This window comes from Dermacentor silvarum, chromosome 6 (assembly GCF_013339745.2).
Source record: "Dermacentor silvarum isolate Dsil-2018 chromosome 6, BIME_Dsil_1.4, whole genome shotgun sequence".
Lineage (NCBI taxonomy): Eukaryota > Metazoa > Arthropoda > Arachnida > Ixodida > Ixodidae > Dermacentor > Dermacentor silvarum.
In genome coordinates, this window is record NC_051159.1 from 22,415,282 (window position 1) to 22,435,598 (window position 20,317).

The window sequence follows — 20,317 nt, forward strand, 5'->3', positions numbered from 1 at the left end:
CTTCCGAGGGCGAGGACAGCGACAGCGACATGGAATCATAATAAAAACATTCCTGGCATGTCATTTGTGACTCTCTTGCACACTTCTACTGCTGCGGAAACAGTATAGACCTTTGGCGAGCTGTCATCGGCCTGATTCGTGTAAGGGCCGCACCAAGCAAAAATTAAAAAAAAAAAAGTGCGGCCCTTACACGAGTATATACGGTACTCACAGGGGACCCTGATCATGAGAAAGAAATTTGCAGAAGAATAAAATTGGGTTGGAGTGCATATGGCAGGCATTGCTTTATCCTGACTGGGAGCTTACCGTTGTCATTGAAAAGAAAGTGTACAATCATTGCATTCTACCGGTGCTAACGTATGGGGCAGAAACTTGGAGGTTAACAAAGAAGCTTGAGAACAAGTTAAGGACCACACAAGGAGCGATGGAAAGAAAAATGTTAGGCCTAACGTTAAGAGACAGGAAGAGAGCGGTGTGGATCAGAGAGCGAACGGGGATAGCCGATATTCTCGTTGACATTAAGAGGAAAAAATGGAGCTGGGCAGGCCATGTAATGCGTAGGATCGATAACCGGTGAACCATGAGTTACAGAATGAATACTAAGAGAAGGGAAGCAGGGAAGCGCAGACGAGGACGGTAGAAAACTAGGTGGGGTGATGAAGTTAGGAAATTTGCAGGCGCAAGTTTGAATCAGCTAGCGCAAGACAGGGGTAATTGAAGATCGCAGGGAGAGGCCTTCGTCCTGCAGTGAACATAAATATAAGCTGATGATGATGATAACTGTCGGCTATGTGCAAGAGAAAACTCTAAGCTATAGTTCTTCTGGGAGCACCACAAAAAATTACCAAATTTGCACTGATTGGAGTTCATCTCAATGCTTGCCTAAAGCATTACCTGTTTGAAAATGACTAGGTCTACTTGATATGATGGGTGTAGGGGTGTGTTGGGGGTAACTTGGTGCGGAAAATTTCAGCATCAAAGGTGTGTCCGGGGTATCAAAGGAAGGTTCCAAAGTGCCATCAAAGCCTTAAAACTTTGAGCTACCTTTAAAATGTGAATTGCAGAATCGTTGCTACTACAGGCACATTTCTGAACATTTCTGCTTGAAACATTGCACATAATACTGGTGGAACCAACCATTACCGATTTGAAACCACCAATAGCTGCGCATTCACGGTTGTAGCTGGGTCTCCACAGGAACATCTGCGAGCCTGCACGGCCACGCAAGAATGCCAGATCTTTTTCTTTTCCATTACATTGCCCCATGCCTATGCATAATGAAAGGACACGAAGGCTCTGAATACATACTGTTCTTCACAATGAAATTGCTACTGGAACAGGGCGGCGTAAAAGTGCAAAGTCTTGGCTTTCTGCAGCTGCATCATGTACAGCAATGCTTGCTTTTCAAAGCCAGGCGAATTTTTCATGCACACTGCAGCTCCAGGTTATTCAAAACATGTATTAGAACTTGAGGAGTGTCATGCTCACCCGAGAAAGATGAAGGAGTTCTGGAGGAAAATCGCAATGCCAGGCCACTGCACCTCCCTTCCTGCATTCACAAACACAGTTAATCACTTTGGAGGCAAGATCATTGAAATGAATGAAAGAAAATCCACTTGTGCCTCTGGTTGAAAGAAACAAACGTGGGAAAGGATCTCTGCAGCAGCTTACTTATGGATGGGTAGGCAAGAAAACGAGCTGCACTGCCTGCATTCAGAAATAATACTGCTGCTGCTTGACCTGGGGAAGTGACAATTTTCTGCTGCCTTATGCTTCTCCTAAATTTGTCACCTCTAGCACTAGGCATGCGGGAAGAGAGCACAGATGAAGCAAACAGCCATCTTGGCTCGCCCAAGCTTTGCATCTGCTGCAGATTACCTCCAAGACATGGGCCGCATATGCACTCTGCTGCGTGTACAGCCATGGCGGAGGATACTATACTATACTATCGTACACATACTATACTATCGTCCCATCAGTCGGCCAAGCAGTTTAATGTTTTGCGCGCTCACTGCATTGCTTTCTTTTAAGGCTTTCATGCCATCTTCGTCAGTTTAGGAAAGGTGGACATCAAACAATGTTCCTTTCTGTTCCAGTTCCTTCTTGATGCCATTTGTCTGTGGAACTCGGGGCTTGTGTGCCACAACAGCGCTTCATGACAATGATACCTTCGTACACTGAAAGATGTGGAAAGTTTGGAAGAGTTCCAGAACAGTTTTGAACAATGCATGGATCAGATGGGACAGTGCTTTTTAGGAGATTTCTTGGAAGCTATTATATGTTTGAGAATGTTCAAAGAAGCAGGCATTATATTTAAAACCTCCTCCTCGTATATCTAGAAAAGAAATGTGCCAGATGTGAACAGAATCGAATCGAATAATTTTTAAATAGTTTCTGAATAATGAATGGCCATTTCCACAATTAATATAACACGATGTTCACACGGTAATATTCTTAACATTAGCATGTTTCCGACATTACAAAGCACATAATGAGGCGATGTTTATTAACAGCACAAATAGAGAATTAGGGAACAAATAAGCAGTCTCTTCGCATGCACAGAACTCTTCAGAGAATGCGAATGATTGCTGCATAGCCAATAAAATATGGCTCCCCGAGTGACATAGCTTGCTCCACAATGTAAGTTCTCAAGTTTTTGGGTCTATGCTATGCACGCGGGGCTGTAATTTACCATACATTTGCTTCAATTTTGTGCTTAGTTGGCTGCAGTTGACGTTTTAAGATATTATAAAACTATTGAAAATATTTCTATTTACGAATAGTGACAATCCATTTTCTCAAAATTTTTGCGCGCAAATAAACAGGGACGAAGAAAAGGAGACACAAGGACGAGCGCTTTCTAACAACTGATGTTTATTATTGAAGAACCACCGGCTTAAATACCCACAGATCTGCGCGATCCTGTCAATAGAACATGTCAAGAGCGCATAAAATAACGCTTGTCATGAAATGCCGCTACGCGGTCAGCATAAAAAGCAGCAATGTTCATAAAACAAGCACAAAAGGCGAAAACACGTTAAAGATATGATGACAGCAGCGAATTCTCTTTATCTAACAATGAAACAGAAGGATGACTGATGCATTTTTCTTTTAGTTTTTCAATCCAGTGAGCTTCCACAATTTCTCTCGCGGTTTGATTTCTATGCCTAAGCAAAATGGCGGTGCTTTCAAGACAAGGTGAGCACGCATGTTCTTCACAATGCATCGCCAAATGCGTACTAGGGCGACCTTTGAGACTAGACAAGTGTTCCCTTAGTCTCGTGTTAACGCATCTCGAAGTCTGCCCTACGTACACATGACCACACGTCAAAGGAATCTGATAAACAACGTTCATCGCGCAATCGACAAATTGGTTCTTACGTGGATGTTTTATACTACATCCTTTCTTAGCATCATCCTTACTTTCATACTTACTTTTGACCTTAGAACACACACTGCCGATTTTGTTTTTTGCTGAAAACACCACTTTTACTTCGTAACTCCCAGCCACCTTCTTAAGTCTGTGTGAAAGGCCATGAACATACGGAATCACTGACACCTTAGAAGCTAAATCTTTCTGTCTTTGATTACTTGTGCATGATTCTTTATCCTGTTTTAGTTTTTTCATTAATCTAGAGCATGACGCCAGCATCACAGCGAGCGGGTATCCAGCCTTTCTCAACCGATTGACTTGTTCAAGAAATGCAATGTTTACAGTGTGATAACATGATTTCAACAACGCTGACCTGAAACATGAAATGACTATACCATTCTTCACAGCCTGGAATGGTTAGAGGCATAGTTCATTAGCGGTTTTCCATCTCGGGGCGAGAATGACCAACACACATGTTCCGGTAGAAATTCTAACTTGACATCTAGAAACTGTAGCTTATTATCTACTGGTACTTCAGAAGTGAAAGTCAAGCCCTTGCCCAGAGAATTAAATGATTTTACTACCCTATTTCTGAAAACATCTTTGTCTACATGACAGCCCAAAATCAAGTAGTCATCTACATATCTGTATACCTTATATACTACACCTTCTAGATCTTTTGCCAGCTCTCTGTCTATGCTTCCCAGAAAAATGCTACTAAGGATGGGAGCTACCTTTGACCCGATGCACACGCCCCCTGCCTGTATATACGTTTCATCACAGAATCCTACGTGTGTATTAGCTAAATAAAAATGCAGAAGTTCAAGAAAAGACTCAACAGTCATCCCGCACGTGTTGCGAAATGACACCTCGTCATTCTCATTTGTTATGCAATCATTAACACTGCGCATTAAGGGCCCATGCGGCAAGGAATAATAGAGGTCTTGAACATCTATGCTGAATCCCCAGCTGCAACTTGTACTATCTGATGCCAAAAATTTCACAAGGCCTTCAGAGTTTTTTAATAAGTACGGATCCTGTACTTCTAAGGAATTCAACATTTTCTGCAAGAATCCTGCGACCAGAACCTGCCAACACCCTCGCTCGGACACAATTGGCCTAAACGGGATTCCTTGCTTGTGTGTTTTTGCAGTAAAAAATATATCCAATATCATTCCTTTTGAGTTCTTTACATGTGACGCGAGCTTTTCTTGGTTACATTTATTCAATAGCTCCACCGCCTTCTTTTTTACAATTTCTACATTCACATCACTTTTTCTAAAGCACTTGTTCACCGCTAGGAAAGCTTTTTCTAAATAACAATCATTTGGTACAACAACCAGAAAGCCTTCCTTGTCAGCTTGAACCACACGCAGATTATTCTCAACCAAATACTTAGCAGTCCTATCAATATTAGGTCTGGATCTATCGCTTACCGAAGCCTTGGCCACCACGTCCACACATTCCACCACACATCGTTCTTTTTCTTTCTCTGGTACACTCCTGGCAATGTCCCTTGTAAGTGCTAATCTGTCGACGATGCCAATCCTTGGCTCCACGCAGAACTTTGGCCCCAACTTGAGTACCTCTTGATGCCGTTCTTCCACCGTTGCGCCCCCTAGTATTAGAAGGCGTCCCTCTGGCAATTCAATAATACTAGGGGGCGCAACGGTGGAAGAACGGCATCAAGAGGTACTCAAGTTGGGGCCAAAGTTCTGCGTGGAGCCAAGGATTGGCATCGTCGACAGATTAGCACTTACAAGGGACATTGCCAGGAGTGTACCAGAGAAAGAAAAAGAACGATGTGTGGTGGAATGTGTGGACGTGGTGGCCAAGGCTTCGGTAAGCGATAGATCCAGACCTAATATTGATAGGACTGCTAAGTATTTGGTTGAGAATAATCTGCGTGTGGTTCAAGCTGACAAGGAAGGCTTTCTGGTTGTTGTACCAAATGATTGTTATTTAGAAAAAGCTTTCCTAGCGGTGAACAAGTGCTTTAGAAAAAGTGATGTGAATGTAGAAATTGTAAAAAAGAAGGCGGTGGAGCTATTGAATAAATGTAACCAAGAAAAGCTCGCGTCACATGTAAAGAACTCAAAAGGAATGATATTGGATATATTTTTTACTGCAAAAACACACAAGCAAGGAATCCCGTTTAGGCCAATTGTGTCCGAGCGAGGGTGTTGGCAGGTTCTGGTCGCAGGATTCTTGCAAAAAATGTTGAATTCCTTAGAAGTACAGGATCCGTACTTATTAAAAAACTCTGAAGGCCTTGTGAAATTTTTGGCATCAGATAGTACAAGTTGCAGCTGGGGATTCAGCATAGATGTTCAAGACCTCTATTATTCCTTGCCGCATGGGCCCTTAATGCGCAGTGTTAATGATTGCATAACAAATGAGAATGACGAGGTGTCATTTCGCAACACGTGCGGGATGACTGTTGAGTCTTTTCTTGAACTTCTGCATTTTTATTTAGCTAATACACACGTAGGATTCTGTGATGAAACGTATATACAGGCAGGGGGCGTGTGCATCGGGTCAAAGGTAGCTCCCATCCTTAGTAGCATTTTTCTGGGAAGCATAGACAGAGAGCTGGCAAAAGATCTAGAAGGTGTAGTATATAAGGTATACAGATATGTAGATGACTACTTGATTTTGGGCTGTCATGTAGACAAAGATGTTTTCAGAAATAGGGTAGTAAAATCATTTAATTCTCTGGGCAAGGGCTTGACTTTCACTTCTGAAGTACCAGTAGATAATAAGCTACAGTTTCTAGATGTCAAGTTAGAATTTCTACCGGAACATGTGTGTTGGTCATTCTCGCCCCGAGATGGAAAACCGCTAATGAACTATGCCTCTAACCATTCCAGGCTTGTGAAGAATGGTATAGTCATTTCATGTTTCAGGTCAGCGTTGTTGAAATCATGTTATCACACTGTAAACATTGCATTTCTTGAACAAGTCAATCGGTTGAGAAAGGCTGGATACCCGCTCGCTGTGATGCTGGCGTCATGCTCTAGATTAATGAAAAAACTAAAACAGGATAAAGAATCATGCACAAGTAATCAAAGACAGAAAGATTTAGCTTCTAAGGTGTCAGTGATTCCGTATGTTCATGGCCTTTCACACAGACTTAAGAAGGTGGCTGGGAGTTACGAAGTAAAAGTGGTGTTTTCAGCAAAAAACAAAATCGGCAGTGTGTGTTCTAAGGTCAAAAGTAAGTATGAAAGTAAGGATGATGCTAAGAAAGGATGTAGTATAAAACATCCACGTAAGAACCAATTTGTCGATTGCGCGATGAACGTTGTTTATCAGATTCCTTTGACGTGTGGTCATGTGTACGTAGGGCAGACTTCGAGATGCGTTAACACGAGACTAAGGGAACACTTGTCTAGTCTCAAAGGTCGCCCTAGTACGCATTTGGCGATGCATTGTGAAGAACATGCGTGCTCACCTTGTCTTGAAAGCACCGCCATTTTGCTTAGGCATAGAAATCAAACCGCGAGAGAAATTGTGGAAGCTCACTGGATTGAAAAACTAAAAGAAAAATGCATCAGTCATCCTTCTGTTTCATTGTTAGATAAAGAGAATTCGCTGCTGTCATCATATCTTTAACGCGGTTTTCGCCTTTTGTGCTTGTTTTATGAACATTGCTGCTTTTTATGCTGACCGCGTAGCGGCATTTCATGACAAGCGTTATTTTATGCGCTCTTGACATGTTCTATTGACAGGATCGCGCAGATCTGTGGGTATTTAAGCCGGTGGTTCTTCAATAATAAACATCAGTTGTTAGAAAGCGCTCGTCCTTGTGTCTCCTTTTCTTCGTCCCTGTTTATTTGCGCGCAAAAATTTTGAGAAAATGAATCTGTTCCAACTAGGCCGACTCGCAGCTATGCTTTAGTGACAATCGATTCAAAGACTGAATTAAACACGACACTAGTCGATTCCAGAACCTGATCTAGGAGAAAATGGAAGCAAAAAAAAAAAGAATACCACTGGCTTTCCAGAGTACATCAGAAAGCCAAAGAGATCCCAGAATTTTCTGGAATGACGTAAAATATTTAGGTAGTATATGCAGTTATGCAGTATATGTAGTTTTATATGCAATACGATGATGGGAACAAGTTGAAGGGAAAACAATCAAATACACTACTGGAAACAAAGCCGAGTCATTTAGGGCATTGAAAGTGCAAAGCCAGAGGCTGATGAAAAGAAACAGGTCCTGAAAATATTAACACGAGTACTTGCTTATCTTTTTCCGGTGATGGCATTTTCACCGGCTAACAGATGCTAAAAGTTATCACTCAGCGCAATACGTGCCCTTCATCGTAAGTTTCTCGAATGTTACCACTGGTTCTATCTTCTGTTTATGTTTTCACTGAGCCTTGTGGAATCAAATTGCATGCATGATGAAAACAGCGATGTACATTCTAAAACTTACACGAGCACCAATTACTCTGAAAGGTTCAATGAGTCATGTATAAATTGCGGACACGTCTGATCGACAGATCAGATTTGCAATGATCAACGCATGTGCTTGTCATTATCATACTGGACGAGCTTAACTTGTATCTGTGGGCACAGTTGAAGGGGCATTGTTTGGAGCATGATCAAGCTACCTTGAGCTCGCCAGCAAGGAGCAACTGCACTGTGTTACTGCGACTCGAAGAACCCCGACTTTATTTTCACCATGCAATATATACATTTGGAGTGTGCCACCATCTAGTCACTTGGGGCATGTCTTTCACATCCTCTACATCCCCCTTTTCAGCACCATGTGTTTGTAACAATGCAAAGCCCACCATATTGATAACGGCGGTATTGGGTAGCGTGCCAAATGTAGGAAAAAAGGACAGAGAAGAGAACCACCATATTGGTTTGCACAGCAAAACAATCTAAACAAGAACGCCTGGTCAAGAGAAAGAAAACATAATCCGTACATATTGAACAACATGTCACAAGTCCAGTCTGAGGGGTGTTTTAACTAACTGTCCGAAACAGGTACAGTCGACTCTCGTTACAACAGACCCCGATAAACCAACCAAAAATGTCCGTTTTATCCGAAGTCCGTAATATCTGAAACACCTCACTTCTGAAAATTTGGTCGCTATGTCTAACAACGTTATTGCAAAGAGTGAGTGACGAACGTCCAAAGTAAAAAAAGAAACAAAAAGCTGCAGTTTCGCCTGAAAGGCAAAGCATCGATTGCGATCGCAAATTAGTAGACAGCTATACGAAGTAAGGATAGCAGTTTTATCGGCTGTATAAAGTAGTAAACATACTCTTACTAACTAAATTAACAAGCACGGTGTCACGTGGGCACAGGTAAACAGGAACACATCTCGGTCGATCACTGCAGAAAGTTGCTGTAGAAACGCTGGAGTGAGGAAGCGCGGCAGCAGCAGCGAGCCAATTGACCTTCATGCTGCCTCGCTTCAACGCGAGCTAAATGTCGAAAGCACAGCGCATACGCAGCTACTGGCACTGCGCGCACTTTGCCCACATTGCAGATCGCTTTGAAGATGAGACCCGCACGGGCACATATTTTGCCCACATCGCAGATCGTTTTGAAGACGAGGCCCCTATGGGCACGCGGCGTGCCTGTACTTTGCCCACATTGCAGATCGCTTTAAGGACGAGGCCCCTACGGGCACGTGCCTGTACTTTGCCCACATCGCAGATCGTTTTGAAGACAAGGCCCCTACGGGCGCGTGCTTGTACTTTGCCCACATCGCAGATCGCTTTAAAGACGAGGCCCCTAGGGGCACGTGCCTGTACTTTGCCCACATCGCAGATCGTTTTGAAGATAAGGCCCCTACGGGCGCGTGCTTGTACTTTGCCCACATTGCAGATCGCTTTAAGGACGAGGCCCCTACGGGCACGTGCCTGTACTTTGCCCACATCGCAGATCGTTTTGAAGACAAGGCCCCTACGGGCGCGTGCTTGTACTTTGCCCACATCGCAGATCGCTTTAAGGACGAGGCCCCTACGGGAACGTGCCTGTACTTTGCCCACATCGCAGATCGTTTTGAAGACAAGGCCCCTACGGGCGCGTGCTTGTACTTTGCCCACATTGCAGATCGCTTTAAGGACGAGGCCCCTACGGGCACGTGCCTGTACTTTGCCCACATCGCAGATCGTTTTGAAGACAAGGCCCCTACGGGCGCGTGCTTGTACTTTGCCCACATCGCAGATCGCTTTAAGGACGAGGCCCCTACGGGCACGTGCCTGTACTTTGCCCACATCGCAGATCGTTTTGAAGACAAGGCCCCTACGGGCGCGTGCTTGTACTTTGCCCACATCGCAGATCGCTTTAAAGACGAGGCCCCTAGGGGCACGTGCCTGTACTTTGCCCACATCGCAGATCGTTTTGAAGACAAGGCCCCTACGGGCGCGTGCTTGAACTTTGCCCACATTGCAGATCGCTTTAAGGACGAGGCCCCTACGGGCACGTGCCTGTACTTTGCCCACATCGCAGATCGTTTTGAAGACAAGGCCCCTACGGGCGCGTGCTTGTACTTTGCCCACATCGCAGATCGCTTCAAAGACGAGGCCCCTACGGGCGCATGCCTATACCTTGCCCACATCGCAGATCGCTTTGAAGATGAGGCCCGCGCAGACGTGTACTTTGCCCACATCTCAGATCGCTTTAAAGATGAGGCCCGCGCGATCGCAAACTTTGCCCACATAGCAGATCACTTTGAAAATGAGGGCACCTGGTCTAGCTGGTGCCCTCTTTGACCCCGAAGGCACCTGGTCTAGCTGGTGGGTTGCCACTGTCATCACAGTCGTGCGACTACTGCCCAGTCTGAGGTGCTGGGCTGTCATTGGCGTTCGCACTGGCCGGTCCAGCTGACGTCTGTTGCTGGTGCACGGGGGGAATTTCTCACCAGAACTCCCACAGGCGTCTTCACGACTTATGAGCGTCGCCTCTGAGCTGGACTGAAGCTACTGGACTGTCAGTGGCTCTTGTCCTGGCATCTAGAAACCACACTTTTTTCAAGGGTGCGAAGATCATAAGCAGCGTGGCATCTGTTGAAATCCAGTGACTGATAATGCATTTTCGCGGTGTCCCTGACTTTGAAGTTTGCAATGTGCAGCCAGTCTGGAGCTAACTTTGTCCAGGGAACTGGAACACGGGTTTGAAGTGAGTGACCCATGAGAAGTTGAGCAAGACTGTAGCCAGACTTTCCAGGGACGTTTCGGTAAGCCAGCAAGGACAGAAACAGGTCTTTGGTTTTCCAGAGCAAGTCCTTGATTCTGCAGACCATTCGCTCTACTTCACCATTCGACAGGGGACAGCGAGGACTGTTTGTAGCATAGCCCAAAGCTCTTGGCAAAGCCTTGAAAGGCTTTGCAGGAAGATCGTTGTCACTACGAGTAGTATCGGGAATGCCGTGTCTGGCAAAGACATTATGGCTTTGGCAGACGTGGACCGGAGGGTGATGACTTCCGGGTAACGAGAACGGCAGTCAAGCACTAGTAGCAGGAACTCTTGGCCGTCGAAATGAAACAGGCATGCGGCCGCTCGCTTCGAAGTACAGCAGGAGTTTCTGTCGGCATCATCGGTTTAACACATTGGATCCTTGTAGTAGCACACACCACAGTTTGCCACTCAAGTTTTCATTTGGCTGCCGAGACCAGCCCACCACACAGACTCTCTGGCCAATGCCGAACACCGGTTATTGCCTAGATGACCTACATGGAGCAGATTCACCATGTCTTGGCGCAGCAGAGCCACAAGGTGTTCTCCCATGAGTAGAAGACAATCGCAGATGAAGAACTTGCCCCGGTGTTCCCAATACAGTGTAGACCCCTTATAGTGTAAGTCCCCAGAGTCGCGAATATCCGCACTATAACCAAAGTAACAATTTTCAAGGCCCACACATATGCAAAACATGTGCACCGAGCCGCCACGCGTATGCGACAGTCGAGGAATGCGGCTAGACCGTTTGCATTCAATTTACAGTCGAATCTCGTTAATTCGAACCAAATCACGCGGCGGCGCCTCCGACCGGCATTGCGCCGGCACCGCCATAGAGTAAAAGCTTAGGAGAGACCCCTCAATGTCGCGCGCGAACAAAACAAAAAAAGAAAGAAAGAAAGCAAAAAAAAGCACGGCGGAAATTTCACCCTCTCTCAAATGGCAAGGTCGCCGATTCTGCGTTGCGCCGGAACATGCGTGTACGTACCGACGTCTCAGCCACGCTATCGTAGCCACGCGTAGAAAATGGCAGTGAACCCTTCTTTCTCCTTCATGCTTCCTCTACTTTCTAGTCACGTGCTGACCTTGCATGCTGCGGCTACGGCGCAGAGGGAAGCAGCGGTGCTGTCCCAGGCCGGCCAACGCCCGCTTCCCGATAACGGCAGAAAACGAAACTTCGGGGAGCTGGCGCCGGGCAGGCTGTAGCGGCGGCGCCTGCACGGAGGCGGGCGCGCATGGTGACAGTCGAAAGTGAGGGAGGTACAAGGGAGGGCAAGGGGAGCCACCGAAGCGGCGGAGTTGACGAGGCGAAATCCACTTCCCTGCCGCCCTCCTCCCTCACATTCCACGGTCTCTGCGTGCGCCCTTCCCTGTGCTGTGCCGGCGCCGCCCGCTCCCTGAAGTTTCGTTTACTGCCGTTATCGGGAAGCAAGCGTTGGCGGGCCTTGGCAGTTTTGTGGCCCTCGCTCGCTATGCGCACTATGATATTTCACGACTCGCACTCAAGACGGTTTCAGCCTCAATGGCTGTTCGTTCGCACCACGTGCCCTTCTCCTCCGCTTCGTCTGTCTTTCTTCCTCGAGCACTCCGTGGGGCGCCCGTTTGAGGGGAGCGTTCGCCGTCTCCGCTGACTTCCGTACTCCCAGGCAGCCGCACTGTAACCGGTATTTCGTTTCCCGCAACTGCACTATAAGCGATACGTGCATACATAGAGTGCTATGGGAACATTAACGGGAGTCTGAAAAGACTGCACTATATCCGGTCCTGCACTATAAGCGGTTACGTTATAAGTGGTCTATACTGTAGCAAGTCATGTTTAATGGTAACCGGTCACATCTAGACCAACCTTTGGAGCAAAAGTTCTTTACCCCATCCAATTCCCGATGAGCTCTGAAAACATTAAAGCGCACCGCCAAAGTTGAAGGAAGAGCCTTCGGAACTTGCAACACAAAGGGCTCGATGCTATCCCCAGAGGACGGAGAGATAGATCGTTCAGGATCTATTGACAGAGTGTCGGTAATGGCTAGGAGTCTGCCTGGGACATACTTGACCCCATGAACTGGTAGCGCAAGAGCCTGACGCGAAACCGCTGCACTTGAGGGGGCATTGAGGTCCAGGTCCGCTGATTCCAGCAACTCGACAATTGGCTGGTTTATACAACAAGGCTGAAGCCCCGCAAGAACTCAATGTACCTCTCGACTGCACATGAGACGGGCAATGCCTTCTTTTCAATTTGGCTGTACCGTTGTTCAGCAGAAGTCAAGGCTCATGATGCGAAGGCTACTGCTCGACTTTCACCAATTAGCTGATCCTGAAGGAACAAGCCCAGTACATGGAAGCTGTCATCGGTACACACTGTGCTGGAAATTCTGGGTTGTACCGAGCCATGCATGAGCTTCAGGCAACCATTCTCTTGAAGTAGTTGAAGGGCGTTGCTTGAGAAGTATCCCATGTCCAGACAGTGTCTTGGTTCAAAAGCAGTCTGAGAGGTGCTGTGGCAGCAGACAAATTTTGCAGAAAGAGTCCAACGTAGTTGAGCATTCCCAAGAAATGCCTTGCACCTGCCAAGTCTATTAGTGGCTGCATGCTTGTGATAGCAGTGACCTTGTCTGGATCAGGTGCAATGCCACTGGAGCTGCTGAGGAACTTGAGTGAGGTATGCCAAAGTAACACTTCGAGGCATTCAAGGTAACTCTGGCCTCCTGCTATCTCTGGAGGACGGTTTGAAGACAGCTGTCGTGCTTGAAGCAATCCCTGCCAAACACAAGAATGTCATCCACCATATTCACACAGCCTTCGAGACCTTCCAGAATTCTTGACATTCAGCACTTGAAAGCCTTTCGCGCCAATGCGATTCCAAAAGGGGCAAACGGCAGTAACAATGGTGACCAAAGGGGGCTAATGAGTGTGTATTCTTGCGAGCTATCGGAGGTACTTGATGAAACCCTGCCCTGACATCTCGCTTGGAGAAGACTGTTGCAGACCCCAGCAGTCAGAGCACCTGGTCAACGGTAGGCATGTGGTGCTTCTCCCACACGACCACCTTGTTGAGCTTGGTCAGGTCGACACATAGGCGGTATCCTACCGTTGCTTTTGGGACCACTACCAGGGCTGCCCATCATGGCGTGGGCTTGTCGACGGATGACACCTTCCTTCTCCAGCTGTCGGCGATGACTGCTTTGATAGGTCCCCTGAGGTCAACACAGAGTCGAATGCCACCGTCCTTTTTCTTTACCACAACGATGGGGGACACCCATTCGGAGGCATTAATGCGCTCGATGACATCCAGTTCTTCCAACCGACAGAGCTCTTCTGAAACTTGAGGTCAGAGTGTCAGCGGGAGGCGCCGAAGTTTCGATGCCACAGGAGGCACTGCAAGTCGATCCGATAGACGAAACCCTTAACGAGACCAAGGCCTGGGGCGAAGATGGAGCCGAATTTGCTAGACAGGGTCTTCAGAAGATGGTTGGGTGGTAAAACTTGGTGCGGGCCTGAGAGCTAAGCCGCATCGGATGTCGCTGGCATGGCCGATCTCTCGAAGCAATGCAGAGACGACCCTTCAATGTTCAAGTCCTAAGCCTTGATCACATCAATTCCGAGGATAGATGTGCCTTTCGGCACAACGTAGAACAGGAGGTACGCCGTGCGTCTCTTGAACGTGACTTCCACGAACAAGCAACCACGTAAGGGAATGGAACGCTTTGAGTAATCGAGAAGCTTCACTCGTGGAGTAGAAAGAAGTGACTCGTCAACAAAATACTGCTGAAAAAGGTTCTCTTTTCCAGCAGACGACCAAGAGTCGACCAAACAGATGACCAAGAGTCGACAAGAAACCTCAAGGACTTGCTGGTGATGAAAACGTCAACGAAAATGCCGGCTCGAGCAGGACTGACCATGGTAAGAACGCATAAACTTTCAGCATCATCGGACGAGTTATAGCAGTCAACTTAATGGACGGCAACAGTAGAATGACGCTGTCGCTTGTTACAGACTGAGTGGAAGTGCCGAAGGCGACTGCAGTGAAAGCAGCGCTGACCTTGTGCTGGACAGGAGGATGACGAGGCGCGGTGTTGGCGGGAAACGCAACAAAAACAGTGCGGTGATGCCTTATTCGAGTCGCGGGAGTGCTCAGGGTAAGCAGGCCGACGGGGAGACACTGTATCCCCTGAACACCTCATGAAGTTACCTGGAGCAAGCTCGCGAACTTGCTGAGCAGCCAGTTTCTGTGCCAGAAGCACGGCGCGCGAAAAGGGGAGTGACGAACCTTCTGTCGTTCACGATCGTGTTGTGACGTCATGGCTTCCGAGAACTGGTTGCGGAGGGAGTCGTCAAGGGCGACGAAAGAACACGAAGCAGCAAGCTCTCGTAAAGCGCTGACGTACTCTTGTATGGACTCGCCTGGTTGCTGGGTATGGCGGCGGAAGCGATGGCGTTCCATGACGACATTGCTTGCCGAGGCAAAATGCTGCATTAACGCAGCGATGGCTTGGTCGTATGATGATGCGGCAGTGGGCGACTTTTTGGCCTCATCGCAATCGTTCGCGGTGGAAGCCGGCGGGGCGGCTTCGGAGACGTGGGATGGCCCCAGAGCGAAGAAAATAAACTCAACTTCAATTCCCAGGCTGTGTAACAGAAGGTCTCTGCGTCGTTTGGACGGGAAGTCAGCTGCTCCGGATGCCAAAAGAAAGGTCCCCAAAATGTGAAACCATTGCAGCCACAGAACCAACGGGCGGCCCTGCGCAGGCAGAAACGGTGGCGGTGGAGCGAGGCCGGAGAAACTCGTGACGTGGCCAGCGGGGCAACGCCCTCAGAAAAAAAATTAGAACAATCTAGAACCCTCGTTGCCAATGTGGTGTCGCGGCCTACGAAGAGGAAAGCCAACCAGCCATAACCCAACGAATTATCTCCATTTATTTTGACACCCAATTATATACACAGGAACAACAGCACCACAGACGTTCACAGGGTTTCCTGACGGGATACCGAAACCAAAACTAACGACACAACACTATCTTAAGTAGCTTAGGGCATATGTCGTCAGGCCCAATGGTGCAGAATTCACAGTAAGGCGATCAATGGCTGTTGTGATGCCTTTGGGAGTGATATATATATCTTGCATATGAGAAGTTAAAATAACATGTAGAGTAGATGACAATGGAATTTCATCAGTAAAGACAGAGCTAAAGAAATTACTGAATTCTAATGCGGCTTCTGATGAGGAAAGGAGTTTTCCGTCTTTGGCTATTGATATTTGGGATTTCGAACCACAATTTGGATTGGCAACTTTCCAAAACTTTTTGCTATTGTTTTTATCATGTTTCAGATATTGTTGTTTTAAAATTTGTCTTTTGCTGCTTCGATTTTACCTTTACATAACTGCGCATGTTCACGGTAACGCTTCCAATCAATCATCCTCAGACGCCATCAGTTCTGAACTGCTCGCGAGTATAATCATTTCTTTTTATTTATGCAACGTTTTACGTGAGTCGTGAACCATGTGCTTTGTGTTGATGCGGCTATACTGATTTGAGGTATGTACTTTTCTCTTAGTGAGATAAGTTTGTCACAGATAAGCGTCCAGTTTTCATTTGCATCACGGTCATTAAGAAAGCTTAAGAAATCAATAAAAAAGGAAGCGAGTAGACTTGATATCGCGTTAATATCTGCTCGCCTGTAGTCAAGTATAGTTGTCTTTGTGTTACGTGACTTTTCTCTCAATATTTGGAACTCACAGTGCAGAATTTTGTGATCGCTAATGCCTTCTAACACATTGACAAACATCAGTAGTGAGGACGAAATCCAAAATCGATTCGCCACGTGTGGGTACAGAAACCATTTGGCTTAAGTCAAACAAAGAAAGCACATCAATAAATTTTTTACACTTCTTTTCTTGTGCCACCGACAGGGTTCGTACAGGTTTTGAAGGCAAAAATTCAAGGATATTCCAGGACTTTCCAGGACCTGCCACAGCATTTTCAATGACTCAAAGCAGCATCCAAAGTAGGATTTCTTTACTCTAACATTTCCAAAAATGACTAGTTTTATTGCACTTACAATAAATAAATGTATATCACAATTATAATAAAATGTATAGCCTTGATACCTTCTCAAGATCACAACACAAAATGAATGCTTACAACAGCGGCTGAGATTTCTCCAGTATAGGCCCTGGGTAAAGTGCACCAAAAATATTCAAAACATTCAGCACTAAAACAAAAAGAAATAAATGTATATCCCAATGATGTTAGTATTGTGTAGCCTTGATCACTTTGCAAGTTCACAACAATGCCGAAGAAAAAAAAAGTTTACAAAACACAAAGAATGCTCCCAACAGCTACTCTGACTTCTCCAGTATTAACTGGGCAAGTTTACCGAACATTTCCAAACCATCCAGTGTAGTCTTCCTACACATCCATTATATTATTGAAATAGATGTACAGTATATTGCAATTTGTAACACATGTCTTGAGCATTTCTCAAGTCCGCAGTATTAAATTTAAGACAACAAACACTCACAACAGCTCTCAGGCTTCTGCAGTATTAGCTGGGTTGGTTCATCAAACATTTCCAAAACATTCAGCATAAGGTTATTGCACTTATATTATCATAAATAATATTATAACAAACCTCCACCCGAAGGCACAAAGGCACTGAGCATCAGTGGTAAAGTTGCTCCACTAAAGCTCTCTTTAGCTTCACCTCACGTGCAAGAGGGAAAGTGGGAAAAGGCAGACCGACAGGCAAGGAGTGAAATGAACGATAGGGTGAGGAAAGCAGCGTAAATACTGCCAGCCGAGCCAGCACTCAAGCGCGGCACGCATCTCTCACTCCGTTCACAGTTTGATGCAGTGAAGCCTTTGATTTTCTCCCCGTAGTTCTGCAAAATGGTACGTGTGTGCTCGTGCCGGCGTATTGTTTCTGAAATGGGGAGTATGTCAGATCGATGCCGATCTACCACAGAAAGGAGGTCGCAATGTAGATAACAGAGTGCATTGCTCATGAAATTCAAGGATTTTCAAGGAAGCAAAAAAATTCCAGGACTCTCAAGGGCCTTGAAAATGCACTTTTCAATTTCAAGGGTTTTCAAGGATTTCAAGGACCTGTACGCACCCTGCAGCGAGAGCCTTACATGCCTGCCAGTCAATATTGGGATAATTAAAATCTCTAGCCAAAAAAATTGGGGACCTTTGAAATTGCGTCAGCATGGTATTTAGTGACTCATTTAGGTTCTCTGGAAAGATTTCGGTTGAATCTGGTGGGAAGTAACCGACCCAAATAGCACAAGTTGCAGCTGCAGAGGGGCAAAGTGCAACCCACAAAATTTCTAGGCATGTGTCAGTTACGATGACATGTGCATCCATATTTTTTTGTTGTAGCAATTAACACTCCACCACCTTGCGACACCATTCTGTCTTTTCTAAATATATTGTGAAGTTCTTAGACATAAACAGCTCGCTGTCTGACACATCAATACATAACCATGTCTCCATTCCTAGAATGATATCAGTGGAACATGTTTCAAGGAAAGCACAAAAATAGTCCTGTTTGTGGAATAGGCTCCTGAAGCTTGATACCAAGATTGATAAAAGTCTACCAGAGCTTTGCTGTTTGGGTCAGCGTGCCGCATCGGAGCTATCAGCCCTTGGAAGGGCACGAACCTGATTACTCGATGAATCGACAAAGTACAAAGTTTTGTTAAGAACGAGCTTATCGAACAGTAATTTATACCTGTCTTGTGTTTCTTTTTCGTTTTGTTGTGCAAAATCTCATTCTTTTCTAATTTGCTCATTGGATCATTGTAGTACTGTACATCAAACACAGCGGTTGCGGCGACGCAGAGACCACGGTGTAAGAAGAACAGGTGAGCTGACGACGCGGGGGCTGCTGGTGGGAAACGCGTCCCACTAATGGTGGTGTTTCCCGCCTGTATCGCTGCACGGCAGCACACGTTAAGAGGCTGAAAAAGCGGGAAATTCGAACGTGTAAGTATACAGTGAAAGCTCGATGATACGAATCTCACGGGGTCACGAAAAATATTCGTATTAGCCGAAATTCGTATCATCGAAACACAATTAAAACTACAGTCGAATCTCGATAATTCGAACTCGAAGGGGCCCGAAAATTTGTTCAAATTAAAAGGACGTATTTTTGAAGTATTCGTGCACCATAGCACGATGCACGAACGATGCGAGTCGTGAAATATCGCGGCGCGCAAGCGCATAGCAAGCGCGGGCCACGAAACTGCCCACGCCGGCTAACGGTCGCTTCCCGATAACGGCAGAAAACGAAGCTTCAGGGAGCGGGCGGCGCCGGCACACGGGTGCGCGCGGAGACCGTCGAAGGTGAGGGAGGAGGGCGGCGGCATGGAAGCGAATTTGGCCGCGTCAACTCCGCCGCTTCGGTGGCTCCCCTCGCCCTCCCTCTCAACTCCATCGTAGCTCTCTCACCTTCGACTCCGTGCGCACATCTCCGTGCGCGCCCGCCGCCGTGCTGGCGCCAGCTTATTTTAGCCGCTCCCTGAAGTTTCGTTTTCTGCCATTATCGGGAAGCGAGCGTTTGGGGGCGTGAGCAGTTTCGTTGGCCCGACTGCGCCTCCGCCGCTGCTTCCCTCTGCGCTGCTGCCGCAGCGTGCAAGGTCAACATGTGACTAGAAAATAGAGGAGAAGGGTTCACTGCCATTTTATCCGCGTGGCTGAGACGTCGGCACTAGTGTGTGCTAGAATACGGTTGTCTAGTACACTCTAGTCGGCACGTACACGCTTGTTCCGGCGCGATGCAGAAACGGCGACCTTGCGATTTGAGAGAGGGTGAAGTTTCCGCCGCGGGTTCCTTTTTTTTTTTTTTCCCGTTCCTTCGCGAGCGGCATTGAGGGGTCTCTCCTGAGCTTTTGCTCTATGGCGGTGTCGGAGCAATGCCGGTCGGAGGCGCCGCCGCGTGATTTGGCGCGCTGCTAAGAGCATTGTCGGTGCGCGGTATGTTCGAAATAAGCATGTTTGAATTAACGAGATTCGACTGTAGCTAAATTAAAGAGTCAGAGGTGAACTCACTCAGGCACATGTACGTAAAAAGCATTTATTTCTTGAAGAACAAGTCTCTAATGTCCTTCTATCTCGGTAGACAATCCTATCTCGGTAGACATAGCTCGCTGCGACTAGGTAAAATGGCGCAAACACAAAGAACGCGGTCCGAAGCACAGCAGCCACTCCGTCCGATGGGCGGCCGCCGAAAAGGAGGAAAAGTACAAAAGCGCCACCGCTTCAAACTCTTCGCGCCCAGTCGCGGAGTCCGCGCTGTCCGGCGCCGCGTCCGCGCCTCCGCACCAAAAGATAACGGAAGAAAGCGCGTGACTGCGCGCTGTTCTCTTTCGCGGCCGTCAGTGGGGCGGCGTTTATTCGTATCAACCGACGCAGGCCGAAAATCGATTCGTAACAACCGTTCTCTAGCACATTGCAAAGTAATGGGGCTCGGCCGGGACCACAGAAAAATTCGTATCATCCGGAAATTCGTATTAGCCGTGATCGTATCATCGAGCTTTTACTGTAATTGTAACTGTACGTAAAGCGCATTAAAAACAATTAAACTAATTTTTGTTTTACTGTTTCTGTCTGCCACCATAATAATTGCCCTCAGGCGCCGAAACAGACGATGATGTCTCCGACATTGCGGTCACGTCACTAGCAGCAGACGGCGTTTGACTAGCAGACGGCGTTTGACAATGCCTGGAAGCAGGGGCGTAGCCA

The 20,317-nt window shown here is 46.8% G+C and overlaps 1 protein-coding gene and 1 long non-coding RNA gene across 4 annotated transcripts in view; both read right to left on the reverse strand.

The window, feature by feature from the left end:
- Positions 1–20,317, reverse strand: part of LOC119455329 (transmembrane protein 50A) — a 144,485-nt gene that overhangs the window by 17,352 nt on the left and 106,816 nt on the right. For 2 of the 3 annotated variants that reach the window (XM_037716721.2, XM_037716720.2), the window contains one exon: positions 1,489–1,549. The exons of the other annotated variant lie outside the window; for it this stretch is intronic. In XM_037716721.2, the coding sequence (XP_037572649.1) occupies positions 1,489–1,549 (61 nt within the window). The remainder of the gene's footprint in view (positions 1–1,488; positions 1,550–20,317) is intronic. 3 annotated transcript variants of the gene reach the window in all.
- Positions 8,025–19,418, reverse strand: LOC125946208 (uncharacterized). The gene is made up of 2 exons (XR_007467459.1): positions 9,836–19,418; positions 8,025–9,777 (listed from the first exon to the last, which is right to left on the reverse strand). It is a non-coding gene; the product is annotated as an uncharacterized LOC125946208 (long non-coding RNA).